At 48.9% G+C, this 14765-nt stretch overlaps 1 protein-coding gene across 1 annotated transcript in view; it reads right to left on the reverse strand.

Moving 5' to 3' along the window:
* Positions 1-1428: 1428 nt before the first annotated feature.
* Positions 1429-14765, reverse strand: part of PHOX2A (paired like homeobox 2A) — a 33955-nt gene continuing 20618 nt past the window's right edge. Inside the window, exon 3 of the mRNA XM_030199313.1 lies at positions 1429-1860. Coding sequence (XP_030055173.1) covers positions 1429-1860 — 432 coding nt within the window. The remainder of the gene's footprint in view (positions 1861-14765) is intronic.

Consider the following 14765-nt stretch of genomic DNA (forward strand, 5'->3'; position numbering starts at 1 on the left):
ATTGTGGATATCCTGAAAACCTGACTGGCTGGGGTGCCTCTGGGACCAGGTTTGGGAACTACTGCTCAGTGGCGTTCCTAGGGGGGGGCAGTGGGTGCGGTCCACCCTGGGTGCACGCCGCTGGGGGGGGTGCCGTGCGCACCTGTCCTTCCTTCGTTCCATGCTCCCTCTGCCCCGGAACAGGTTACTTCCTGTTCCGGGGCAGAGGGAGCATGGAATGAAAGGACAGGCGCGCGTGGCACCCCCCCCCCCCCAGCGGCGTGCACCCGGGGGGGTGGTTCTTTCGCGGAGGGCGGGGCGCATCGGCGATCCGCCCCGGGTGTCAGCCCCCCTAGGAACGCTACTGCTCTAAGAAAGCAAGACTAGAGGTCCCTGGATGCAGCGGGGTAAACTCGGGACTAGTTCAAGCCTGTCGGGCAAATCTGGATCCAGTTGGCATTCCATCCCCTTCCCACTGTTTGGACTCCTTCTTCCTGTCACTGCTCAAGTCATGAAGAAAAGGGAAAAGGGATGGGATTTGATATACCGCCTTTCTGTAGTTACAGTCAAAGTGGTGCAACGTATTATATACAGGTACTTATTTTGTACTTGAGGCAACGGAGGCTTAAGTGACTTGCCCAGAATCACAAGGTGCTCCCCAGGTTCTCCGGCAACTGAACTAGTCATTTGGCAATTCCTCCACTCCAAAGACGAGTGAGGACCCGTGTTACCATCAGTGGCGTAGCTACGTGGGGCCTGAGGGGGCCTGGGCCCCCATAGATTTTGTCCTGGACCCCCCTCCCGAAACCCTCTTGACCCCCCCCCCCCGCCGTCTACCTTTGCTTTTGCTGGTGGGGGATCCCAATCCCCGCCAGCCGACATCCTCTTCGTCCTGCAGTCAGTGCAAAAAAGTCTACGAAGAGGGCGTCGGCTGGTGGGGATTGGGGTCCCCCGCCAACAAAAGCAAATGTAGGCGGGGGAGGGTTTGTGGCGGGAGGGGGGGGTCAAGAGGGCGGGTCGGCAATGGCGGGGGGGTCAGTGGCGCCGGGGTGGGGGCTAAAATGTGCCCCCTCACCTCGGGCTCTGGACCCCCCTCCCCCCGAAGTCTGGCTACGCCCCTGGTTACCATCCTCTAAGGCTGTTCCAGGCTCTGCTTCCAACACTAATAAATGGATTATGGATACAGTGTTTACTGGGAATATGGGCCGGTTTGCTCCCTCCCCCCCCCCCCAACTACTTTTGTTCAGAAACCCTAAGACAGCGCAAAGTGATGGAGAATTTTACTAGAGGGAGCCACTGCTTTGTCCAGTGGGCTGGCGCTGTCCGACCGCGGGAATCTTCAGAGCGAGACGAGACCAATGCTGCTTTTCAAGATCCAGAAAATGGCACCGAATGAGTTTGCGATTTTGTTCTTTGAACTTTTGCATTTGGCTAGTTCAAGATCAGCACTCAGAACAGGTTTGTCTTGAGAGCGCCGGGTTTCCTGTGAAAGGAGGACAGGACTCCAGCGAAAGGTCCAGGCACTGAGTCGGCCGGCTGCCAAGCCTTCAGGAGGTCAGCTGTGTTGGCAGCGCTGCTGGTGGAGACTCCGGGCCAGATGGGCGCTTTTAGTGGCTGGTTCCCGTGGTTGACCACAAGGCTGACCCCTGAGCCGGGGCTGGGGCTCAGGCTGTTCCCCGGGCTATTGAGGCTCCCTGTGGTGGGCAGTGAGGCTGTGCTGTCAGGGGTGGGGCTGCAGTTGGACTCTTTAGACTCGTCATCTTCCGATGAGGACCTGGTGTCGGATTTCTTGTTGGCAGTGGAGCTGGCGCTGCTTCCTCCCTTGGAGTTCGCTGCTCTTTCTTGCTTACGGAACTTGGCCCGGCGATTCTGAAACCAAACCTGGGTGATAGGAGAACAGACAGAAATAACTGAAGATGCACAAGGAAAATATTAATTGCCTCTAAAGAACAGACAAAGCAATAGCTTCAGGATAAGCAGAGAGGAGTTCTCGAAAACAATCAGATCACAGCAGGGGCTTAACCAGAACTTGATTTTTCCTTGGGGGGGGGGGGGGGGAGGGTAGGGTTACCATATGTCCGGATTTACCCGGACATGTTCTCTTTTTGAGGACATGTCCGGGCAACCGGGCGGGTTTTGCCAATCTGCCCGTTTGTCCGGATTTCTGGACAAGCGGGCAGGCTGGTGGGCGGGCCGTCCTATAGGACGGGCAGATTGCTAGCCTCCCCTCCCCTTACCTTACTACTGCCCTGGTGATCTAGTGACCTCTTTGGGGCAGGAAAGAGCCCCCTCTTTCCTGCCCGGAGCGCTGCCCTGCATGCATCCTTCCTGTTGGTGATCTCGGCGCCGATTCAAAATGGCCGCCGAGAGTTTGAAGTCTCGCAAGGTCACTTCAACTCTCGGTGGCCATTTTGAATCGGTGCCGAGATCAGGAACAGGAAGGATGCATGCAGGGCAGCGCTCTGGGCTGGAAAGAGTGGGCTCTTTCCTGCCCCAAAGAGGTCACTAGATCACCAGGGCAGTAGTAAGGTAAGGGGAGGGGGTGACGGGGAGGGGGAGTGACGGGGTGTGAGACAGGGGGGAGGGGAAATTGTGACAGGGGGTGGAGTGAAGGAGTGAAAGAGGGTGGGCGCGGCATGAAAGGGGGCAGGGCATGCATCCTCCTTTTTGGGGGACAAAATATGATAACCCTTGGGGAGGGGGAAGCCTAGGTTGTACTGGGGAGCCAAGCATTTCCTCTCAGTTGCCCCCCTCTGCTGCCCCCCCCCCCGAACCATGCTCAAGCCCCAAGAGCTGCAGATATTCCCTTCCAGAGCCCAGGGCTGTGCTGCCTGAGGAGCAATGAAGCAAGCAGGTTGCTCCAGCCTCTGACACCAGCATTTCCACACATGCTCAGTTCAATTGCATGAACTGAGCATGTGCACAAGTGGTGGCATGTGGCATCAGTGGCCGGAGCACCCCGACAACTTCCTGATGCTCAGAGAGCACAGATGGGGGCTCCAGTGGCTGCTGAGGCTGCTGAGGCTTGAGCATCGCCGCCAACCATTCATTCGGTTCTGCAATTTTTGGAGGAGCCTAAGCCCAAAGTACCACAGGCTCACAGTAATTACATACTCCCTTTCAGGGCTGGCTTTAACCATTAGGTACACTAGGTGATTGCCTAAGGCAACAGCTTTTTTGGGAGGGGTGGGGGGGGGGGGAAGGGCAACTGCAGTCAAAGCAAAACAGTAGATCCTAACAGTCCCCTCACTCAAGAACCAAAAATACACAAAACAGTGAAATATTTAGAAGTTTGATAACTGAACTCCTCAGTCATTGCAGTAGGAATGGATCCTCAGAAGCTTAGCCAAAATTGGGTGGCGGAGCAGGTGGGGGAACAGAGGTTGGTGGTTGGGAGGCGAGGATAGTGGAGGGCAGACTTATACGGTCTGTGCCAGAGCCGGTGATGGGAGGCGGGACTGGTGGTTGGGAGGCGGGAAATACTGCTGGGCAGACTTGTACGATCTGTGCCCTGAAAAAGGCAGGTACAAATCAAGGTAAGGTATACACATGAGTTTATCTTGTTGGGCAGACTGGATGGACCGTGCAGGTCTTTTTCTGCCGTCATCTACTATGTTACTATGTTACTATAAAACGAACGACACCAAAGTATTGGCTGGGGAAGGTGAATTAGGGGCCAGAAAGTTATTTGAGAAAGGCTAAAGGCTCATCAAGAGCGTTCAATACTCTTGCACTGGCCATGAAATTAGCCATAGACTCCTTCACTTCTAAAGGCCAGGGCCGTAGCTGCAATAACACAGAACGAGAAGAACTGTAAAACGTTCAAATCACAGGGATTTGCACTCACTGTCAAGGCCAGACTAGGCAGATGCGTATGTCAGCAAAGATCTGCAGTCAAAGCAAAAAAAATACGCCCCGACTTTCAGGCAGCTCAAAGAATCGTCAGAGGGAGGGTAGGTAATTTTCAGATAGTCCCTTAGCCTACACAACTAGCCATTGGAAATTGCCCTCATTGGATCAGATTCTACAGACGGAGCCTACGAAATTGGTGCAAAAAAAAAAAAATAGCACTTAGTGTTATTCTATAAACCACGCTTAAAGTTAGGCGAAGTTTATAGAATAACGCTTAGCGCCAGGGGCGTAGCCAGACCTTGGTGGGAGGGGGGCCAGAGACCGAGGTGGGGGGCATTGTTTAGCTGCCCCCCCGCCACTTTGGACCGCTGTTGCAACCGCAACCCCCCTCCCCCCGCTGCCACCGCCGCCCGCCCGCCCACTGCCCCGCCGCCGCATCAGGTACCTTGTTTGCTGGCGGGGGTCCCCAATCCCTGCCAGCCGAAGAGTCTTCTTTGGCGCCAGTTGACTCCGGTGCCAAAGAGTCTTCTTCAGCGCCGGTTGACTCCGGCGCGTTCGTTGTGTGATCATCTGTTTCTGCCGCCTTATGTCCTGCATGGGGCTACATGCACACTGCAGGACGTAAGGTGTCAGAAACAGATGATCACACAACGAAGGCGCCGGAGTCAACCGGCGCCGAAGAAGACTTCAGCTGGCAGGGATTGGGGACCCCCGCCAGCAAACAAGGTATCTGATGCGGGGGCGGGATGCGGCGGCGGCAGCAGGGGGGGTCAAATGTAGAGGGGGCCAGGGCGTAATCTGTGGGGGCCCATGGCCCCGTGGCCCCGTGGCCCCACGTAGCTACACCCCTGCTTAGCGCTGGGAGCCTTGACTACATTTAGGTGCAACCATTTACACCTGGTGTAAATACCCCAGGCATAAATTAGGTGCAGATCCCCCTAATTCTATAACAACAGGCATAAATTTTAGGAATGTCTCTGACCCGCCCATGGCCCCTCCCATGACCACACCCCTTTTTTTAGATCTGCACATGCACCTCTTTAGAATACGTATAAATTCTAATTATTGCCAATTAGTGCTGATAATTGCCTTTTATTGCCCAATTATTGACACTGAAGGGCTCATAAATAATTGTTGTGCATGTTAATTGGATGCATGTCCAAATTTACGCACACAACTGAAAAGCGCCATATATTGTGTTCTGCGGATTATGTATGTACATGCAAATCAACGTTTAGTATTTAAGAGTTTGATATTTATCTATGCATTCTGGGAGTCTAATTATGAAAATCTAAGGGGGGGGGTGGTTTGAGGGTACTGAAGGTTCACTGACAGTGGTCCTCGAACAATGGAGGTAATGCATGCAAATTTCTCTCATGCATATTCACTGTGGGGATCCTGAAAACCGGCCTGGCTGGATGTGTCCTGAGGGCTGGGCTGAGGACCCCTGGCCAAAGCCCTGCCGACAGTACAGTTCCGTTTACACGCAGTGATGTGGGAGTAAAGAATGATAAAGCAAGTCACTGATGTACAACAGATAACGTTTTTCCCATCCCCTGGGAGCTTAAAATCTGAGCAGGAGGTACAAGGGGTGCGAAGAAGGAAGACAGCTGCAGCGATGGTGTGTTGGGAGACCACAGAAGTGCTATCGCTTGAGAGGTTAGTGTGGTATATCTAGCTGTAGGCAGGGCTTGGGGGGGGGGGGGAGGCTTAGGAATCTGTGCCCCCTCCCCCACTTTGAGATCAGGCCCCCTCTGAAACTGCAGCACACTTTGAATGGCTGCCAGGAATGCTCAAGCCCTGCCAGTCGAAGAGTTCCGCTCCCCAACCCTCCCACCCCCCCCCCCCCCCCCCCCACTACGCTGCCAAGTAGTTCCACTTTCATCCAACAGGGTTGATCCAGTCCTGAGCCTACACAATCCAGGCAGGGACTTGTAGCCTGGTTTTTCTTAGGGAATCCAGTGGGGAATTCAGAACTACAAGTCCCTGCATGCAATGCGATAAGTGCAGCACTGGATCAACCCTGTTGGGCGAATCTGGATCCAGTTGGCAACCCTCCAGGAATTTAGTTGTTCAGATGATATTTTATTTAAAGATTTGCTTATTGCAAATCTGCACCTTAGTCCATAAGATTATCCATGGAGTAGTCACAGATTACATGATTGACCTAGTCAATCTCCCAATCAGAAATAGTACCAGTTCATCACAGTCGTACCTGAATCTCCATTACCCAAATTGCAAAGGACTAAAATACAAGACAACCCATGTGTCCAATTTTTTTTTGTTACATTTGTACCTTGCGCTTTCCCACTCATGGCAGGCTCAATGCGGCTTACATGGGGCAATGGAGGGTTAAGTGACTTGCCCAGAGTCACAAGGAGCTGCCTGTGCCTGAAGTGGGAATCCAACTCAGTTCCTCAGTTCCCCAGGACCAAAGTCCACCACCCTAACCACTAGGCCACTCCTCCATTCTTACATAGGCGCACGCCTGTGGAACGCATTGCCACAAGTGGTGAAAGCAACTTATGATTACCTAAAATTCAGAAAGACCTTAAAGACTCACCTATTCGGAAGGGCATATCCGAATGACCCAACTTAAATGACTGAACCCTGCAACACCTCACTATTAAAGATCGTATTGGACATTAACGAACTCTTTTACCTCAACCCAACTTGATTGAATCTTATCTTCCCTATCCCAATACAACATTTTGTACCTATCCCGTACCGGACTTGGCGAACGCCTTCACGGTATTATGTAAGCCACATTGAGCCTGCAAATATGTGGGAAAATGTGGGATACAAATGTAACAAATAGTAATAATAATTGCATATATGTAAGTGTTTTGCAAATTCTTGAAGGCTTTTCAGTAAATTCCTTCACTAGGGGCCCTGATTGCTAAGCCACGCTGTAGGCGCGCTAATTCTAGAGACACCCATATATTCCTATGGGTGTCTTTAGCATTAGAACATGCTAAAAAGTTGGCACGCCTGCAGCTCAGCTCAGTAAACAAGGCCCTGGACATTGAAATTGGTTACAGCCAAGATCTGTCTCCTCAATGCTACTTTTTCAAGAACGTTTCTTTAAGTCTTACAGTTTTCATAACACGTAATAATACATTAACTTGTACTGTTTATAACTTATGTAAATTGCTTTTCTCTAGCTATTGTATCTTCTTTGCCCCTCCCTTCTGACCCCTCCCTTTTAATTCTCAAGGAACGAACCATTCTTATTTCTCCTGGAAAGTTATTTCATAGGGATGAGGTTATTAGTCCTAATGTGTGCTTTGACAAATGGTTCGGATTTAAGATGTTGATTCCCATAGGCCGGAGAATGGTGGGACGTGGAGGTTTCTCTTCCATAAGAGCAGGGTCCTGAAGCAAGTGGAATCAGGCTCCTGTTTAGCCCAGAACTTTGGTGCCTTCAAATATGGATGCCTAGAACAAGAGTGGGCAACCTCGGTCGTCGAGACAATGCAGGCAAATAGATCTCATGCATATTCATTGGGGAAATCCTGAAAACCTGACCGGGTTGTGGCCCTCCCGGACCGAGGCTGCCCACCAATGAACTAGACTGTGAGGCTGCTGTGTCTGTAGATCAGGCTTGTCCAACCTACAGTCTGCGGGCCAGAACCAGGCCCACCAAGTGCTTTTATACTGGCCCTCGGAAGCTTGGTAATTCTTGTGATGAGTACAGCAGGGATTCCTGCTTCCCCATCGCAACTCAGCTCTCTGTGGCTCAAGCTTACAGAGAGCGAAGTCACGGTGGGAAGCAGGAATCCTGCCATTTTCTTCTGCAGCTGAAGCCAGGTGAGGGAAAAGAAACGGAGTGAAGGCTTGGGGAAGGGCAGGGGGGTTGTACATGAGTGAGGGAAACTGGATGACGACTGGGAGGAAGTTACATAAGTGAGAGAGACACTGGGTGAAGGTTGGTTGGGGGAGGGGGTTACATGAGCGAGTGCGAGACTGGGCATGATGCACCGTCATATATTTGACGAAACATGTAGCAACTGAAAAAAAGGTGTGAGCAAAAATCTAAATAAATAAATAAAATACAACGGTGCATGTTTTGGCCCTCCGAATGTTGCTAAATATAAAACGTGGCCCCCGATAGCAAAAGATTGGACAAGCCTGCTCTAGATCGTTGGAGAACTCAGGTATAGAAGACTATCCCTAGAGACAGAAGTGTAGCCAAGTTTTCAGGTCGGGGGGAGCGAAGTGTGTATAAAATAGGCAGCAGCATGAGTAGTTTTTAAAAATCCCCATAAGCGCCATTTTCGTTGGAAGTCCATTCCCCCCCCCCCCCCCCCAGCTACCCTTCTGCCTAGAGAGTAAGAAGGACAGGTACAAAGACAGAGGGAAATGAAAAGTCAGTGGCTCAGGAGAATAGAGGAATTGGTGAGAGAGATTATAAAACGGTCTGTGCCTGTGCCAGAGCCGGTGGTGGGAGGCGGGGCTGGTGGTTGGGAGGCGGGGATAGTGCTGGGCAGACTTATACGGTCTGTGCCAGAGCCGGTGGTGGGAGGCGGGGCTGGTGGTTGGGAGGCGGGGATAGTGCTGGGCAGACTTATACGGTCTGTGCCAGAGCCAGTGGTGGGAGGCGGGGCTGGTGGTTGGGAGGCGGGGATAGTGCTGGGCAGACTTATACGGTCTGTGCCAGAGCCGGTGGTGGGAGGCGGGGCTGGTGGTTGGGAGGCGGGGATAGTGCTGGGCAGACTTATACGGTCTGTGCCAGAGCCGGTGGTGGGAGGCGGGGCTGGTGGTTGGGAGGCGGGGATAGTGCTGGGCAGACTTATACGGTCTGTGCCAGAGCCAGTGGTGGGTGGCGGGGCTGGTGGTTTGGAGGTGAGGATAGTGCTGGGCAGACTTGTACGGTCTGTGCCAGAGCCGGGGTTGGGAGGCGGGGCTGGTGGTTGGGAGGTGGGGATGGTGCTGGGCATACTTGTGCGGTCTGTGCCGGAGCCAGTGGTTGGGAGGAGGGGCGGGTGGTTGGGAGGCGGGGATAGTGCTGGGCAGACTTATACGGTCTGTGCCCTGAAGAGCACAGGTACAAATCAAAGTAGGGTATACACAAAAAGCAGCAAATATGAGTTATCTTGTTGGGCAGACTGGATGGACCGTGCAGGTCTTTTTCTGCCGTCATCTACTATGTTACTATGTTACTATAAAAGCTGTGAATAGCGATTTGCAAAATGGAAAGAAATCCACTTTCAGATGAAAATATAAACATCATGATTGGCGCCTACGGCATGTAATTAAAAATGTTCACATACACAGCACCGGCCACTTCCACAGCTAGTCGATTACACCAACTTTCAGTCACTAAAATGATATAAAGAAAATGAAGCATCACAATCAGAAGGAATTAGCGAAGTGTCGAGACTTTCAATGAACTATAACCATCGGTCCGAATTGAATCCCAAACCGTGACGCATTTCTCTTCCCAGGGAATTCAGACCCATTTTGTTTCTTAAAACAACTTTCTCAGCTCTTCACGAAATATGTGACCCACCAAGCAAAAAGGTACCAAAATTTGGGTTACAAATAACAGTGATAAAGGCTATAAAAGTTTGGAGGGGGCGAACTTCCTTTTTGAAAGTTTGTGTACTGTAAGGTCAGTCGAATGAGACTATGCAATTTTTTTTACAACTTTGATGTTTTTCATGTTCTACAGACCAGGGGCGTAGCCAGACACCCAACTTTGAGTGGGCCTGGACCCAAGATGGGTGGGCAGAAGAACCCCTCCCTGTCCCACGGGTGATTTTGGTCTCTCCTTGTCTCACCTGCATGCCATCTGCTGTTTACAAGGTATGCAGGAGGGACAGATGTTGGGAGTTTTCAGCTGGTGAGGCTAGGGAATCCCTGCCAGCCACATCATAGGTGTGCTGCTACTGGGTGGGCCTGAGCCCAAAGTGGGTGGGCCTGGCCCACCCTTGGCTACGCCACTGCTACAGACTAAAAACTAAAGGTACCTAATGTGGGGTAAGTGATTTCTGAGGTTAATTACTTTTTTTTTTTATTGATAAACGTTATTCATGTTTTAAAGAATTAATTAGTCCATACCTGAGGCTGAAATTTGGCAGGGTTATCAAATCAAATTTGTTTTTGTATACCTCTAAAATCCCCTTTTCAGGGTTCAGATAAACTAAGTACACGAGTCAAGAGAGTTTAATCAGGCAAACTGGTGGATAAAAAAACACAACAAAACTAAAGAACGTAATGGACAGAACACAACTCTTCCGTTGTACGATGCCCTAGTGTGGCTGGGCCACATGAACTTTATCTTACCACAACTTCACTTTGTATTTGTTTACACCGGAGTCTGTAACGCCTTTTCGGTACTATGTAAGGCACATTGAGCCTACAAATAGGTGGGGAAATGTGGGATACAAATGTAACTAATAAATAAAATGTGGATGATGACATCATAATGGTTTGTTATGAGGTGGTCTTTGGAAAAAGAAAGGTTTTTAGTCTCTCCTGGATGCTAAGGTAGTTGTAATAGGTAGAGAGTTCCATGTTTTGACTCCTAGTACTTGGAATATTTACTTATTTATTTGTTACATTTGTACCCCACATTTTCCCACCTATTTGCAGGATCAATGTGGCTTACATAGTACCGTCTGAGGCGCTTGCCTAGTCGGTTGATAAGAGATACAAGGTTATATTGTGGTCAGATGAGGTAGGTGTGGATCAGGCGTCATGGGGTTGAAGGAAGATTATAAATTGTCCAGTACGATCATTAGTTCTGCTGTGTTGCTGGGTGTGAGGATTTACGTTGGATCTGTTGGATTATGGGGGCCTTGGAATATGGTGTGGAAGATCTTCTGGTATCGGATCGCCTTATGATACGGTGTCGCTAGCATCACTTGTTCTTTTAGGGGCCCTTGTACTAAGCCGTGTAGGTGCATACGTGTGTCCTATGTGCGTCGATTTAGACCTACCACGTGGCCCGGGTGGTAATTTAGTACATAAGTACATAAGCACCGCCATACTGGGAAAAGACCAAGGGTCCATCAAGCCCAGCATCCTGTCTCTGACAGCGGCCAATCCAGGCTTCAGGAACCCGGCAACACCCCTCCCCCCCCCCAAAAAAAAAATAATAATAAAAAAATTATTTTTTACATGCGGTGGAGAATATTTTTTATTTTCCAGCACCCGGCGCTAACTGGGCAGTAATCAGCATTGAACGCGTGCTGATGATTACTACCTGGTTAACGTGTGAGACCTTACCACTAAGTCAATGGCTGGCAGTAAGGTCTCAGGCCCAAAATGAACGCGCGCCAATTTTCATTTTGCCGCACGTCCATTTTCGGCAAAAAAAAGAGCCCTGTTATGCAGGCGCACTGAAAAACAAACCTGCGCGCATCCAATACACACGTCTACACCAGCGCAGGCCATTTTTCAGCGCACCTTAGTAAAAGGATCCCTTAGTCTGTTGGACTTGACCAGACACAGCGAAGCAATTCTCGTTAACAGTTCTGCTGCAAGACCCTGTAAGATCTGGAAAATTAAGGAGACCGCTTTAAACCTTATTCTTTCTGATATAGGAAACCAGTGAAGTTGCAGTAGATAAGATGATACATTATAATATCTGTTCAATCTGAATATAATGGAGGAGTGGCCTAGTGGTTAGGGTGGTGGACTTTGGTCCTGGGGAACTGAGGAACTGAGTTCGATTCTCACTTCAGGCACAGGCAGCTCCTTGTGAGTCTGGGCAAGTCACTTAACCCTCCATTGCCCCATGTAAGCCGCATTGAGCCTGCCATGAGTGGGAAAGCGCAGGGTACAAATGTAACAAAAATAAAATAGATACTATTGGAGATTCTACATGGAATGTTGCTACTATTGAGATTCTGTTGCTACTATTGGAGATTCTACATGGAATGTTGCTATTCCACTAGCAACATTCCATGTACAAGGCTGCGCAGGCTTCTGTTTCTGTGAGTCTGACGTCCTGCACGTACGTGCAGGACGTCAGACTCACAGAAGCAGAAGCCTGCGCGGCCACATTGGTGATCTGCAAGGGCCGACTTCTACATGGAATGTTGCTAGTGGAATAGCAACATTCCATGTAGAATCTCAAATAGTAGCAACAGTGGAGGAGTGGCCTAGTGGTTAGGGTGGTGGACTTTGGTCCTGAGGAACTGAGTACGATTCCCACTTCAGGCACAGGCAGCTCCTTGTGACTCTGGGCAAGTCACTTAACCCTCCATTGCCTGCCACATTGAGCCTGCCATGAGTGGGAAAGCGCGGGGTACAAATGTAACAAAAAACAAAAAAAATATTAGTCTGGCCGCAGTGTTCTGAATGATCTGTAATTTTTTATACTGACATGATGCTGAAAAATAGGACATTAATCCAGGTGTGGTATGGTCTGAATGGCGAGCATGGCAAAGCATTTGAATTGCAATATTCTGAAGGGATTGCAGCTTTTTTTCAGAGAGGAGTTGGGGCAAACCAGCAGAAACAGCATTACAGTAGTCAAGACGGGATGTAAAAGTGAGAAAATGAGGGCATGGAAATGGTTACTATCAAAAAGGTGATGCACGGTGCGCAACTGCTGGAACAGAAAGAGAGAACTTGAGGAAGAAATTAGAGAGTGGAGTCCCAAATCATCCCAAGATAAGGGGAACTTGAGACTCGGGGTGACTTGTGCTCCAAAGACGGGTGAGAGGGGAGTGGTATAAGATCCAGAAAATCAACAAGCAACTGTTTTATCTACATTGAGCACCAACCAATTTTCCTCAATTTACACCTTCCCAATTGCAAAGGTGTCAAATACAAGACCTCCTATGCTTCCAGGTTCTCCTTTTTGGGCAGCCGGCTTTGGAATGCTCTACCAAGACCCATTCGAACAATCAATGACCATCTACCTTTCAGAAAAATGTTGAAGACCCATCTCTTCAAGAAAGCTTACCCTAAAGACCCAACTTAACTTTAAGCCCACCCACATGATTCCTGTCCTGATGATTATTACACCTTAGACCATGTCTCCCTATCCCCTTAAGCTTATCCCTCAATCTTTTTCCTCTCCATCCTTCCTACCCCTTACCCCTCCCAATCTCCTTTCCTTTTATTTATCCTCCCTGTTTACCTCTCCATGTTCAATCTACATATCCTTAAAATCCCGTTATTACTATGTTTGCTACAACTTGTATATTTCCTTCAAAACTTAGTAATTCTAGTTACTATGTAAGCCACATTGAACCTGCTATATGTGGGAAAGCGCGGGGTACAAATGTAATAAATAATAATAATAACCAGTGATGTGTTAGCCATCTTGCAACTGAGTCTAAACAAGTTTGGAGAGAAGTGATTGATGGGGAAGAGGTCGGAGAGACTGGGAATATCAAAAGAATATCATCTGCATAGAAATAGGCCGAAATGCCTAGGGACTGAATAAGAGTAGCAAGGGGTCTAAAGAACAGGTTGAATAACAGTGGAGAGAAAATTGATCCCTGGGGAACTCCACAGGGGAGGGTTTTTGTGATCTGAGGAGGATGAGCTGGTTGTGACTTTAAAGGAAGAGTTAGCTAGGAATGAAGTGAACCAGGAAAGAACCGTACTGGAAATACCAAATGAGAAGAGGTGAGAAAGAAGAGAATGGTTAACAAGGTTGAATGCCATTTACAAATCCAAAGAAACCACCAGAACAATCTTGTGCTGGTCAAGGTGAGAGTGGATTTTGCTGAGTAGAGCTGTTGTCAATGTCTCAATACTGAAGTGTGACCAGAAACCCAATTGGTGTGGATGGAACTTTGTGAAAGTGGTCAATTGTTGGAAAACAACCTTTTTCAAAACTTTTGACATAAATGAGAGATTGGAAACTGGATGGTAGTGGGAGGGGACCGAAGGGTCAAGATTAGGCTTCTTTAAGATAGGTAAGATAGGGTGAACAATGGCTAGTTTCCAAGGATTGGGGAACTGGCCATTTGAGAGACTGAGATTGGTTGGAAGTAGGCATAACTTAGGTGCTTTAAGCCAAGATGGAGGAAGGGGATCAGATGGGCAGTAGGTGGATTTCACACAGGACATGACTTTTGCTAGGGAAAAATTTGTCTGTAGACAAAACAGCAGTACCTGAGAGTGGTCATGGCCACTGAAGCATAATCCGAGGTAAAGGATGGAGCAAAGTATTAGTTTTATCAATAAAGAAGATCGAAAGAGACTCGGCTGAGGGGGACCGACTGTCCGTACAAGGAGCGTTAGGGTTTAAGGTGTGACGATATATAGAGTAAGAGTTCCTTGCTGGGGTTGGGTGATTTAAGAAGCTTGTTTGTAATATATGCCTTTTTTTGCATTTTTCAACAGAGTATTATAAATACAGTGGAGCTACACTTTGATGGGGTCATCGGAGAATTTGATTTTTTTCCAAAGGCTTTTTAGCTCAAAGAAGCTGACGCTTAAGTAATCCTAGAAAGGGAATATACCAAGGGTTTGGCTTTGATGATTTAATGTTTCTAAAATAGTGTACCGGCTTTTGGTTTGGTCATTTAAAGACTGAAAGGAATCTGGAGGAACAGGAAATAGAGAGGACGAGAGGGAACTGACATCAGTCTGATGGAGACTCTTGTCCAGTGTCCTGTGACAGAAGGATAGGAGATGCCAGATGGTAGCAGAGCAAGTTTGAAGAGAAGGAGTGAATGATTGGACCATGAAGCAGGGACAGAGTAAAGGGAAGAGGGGTCAATAGGATGAATAGCAGAGACCTGTGAGGTCAGAATAAGATCTAGTGTGTGATCTGCATTGTGGGTTGGAAAAGAAACCCATTGGCGCAATAACAGATCAGAGAACAGATCAAGAAAGTGTCTGGCCCTATTACTATCAGGAGGTTAGAGTAGTGTATCAATGCCTCGGAAAGAGGCTGTAAAAGAGAGTCCCATCCCTCAGCTGAAAGAGAAGGACAGTAAAACAGAAGAATGTATAGGTAT

Source organism: Microcaecilia unicolor, chromosome 4 (genome assembly GCF_901765095.1).
Source record: "Microcaecilia unicolor chromosome 4, aMicUni1.1, whole genome shotgun sequence".
Lineage (NCBI taxonomy): Eukaryota > Metazoa > Chordata > Amphibia > Gymnophiona > Siphonopidae > Microcaecilia > Microcaecilia unicolor.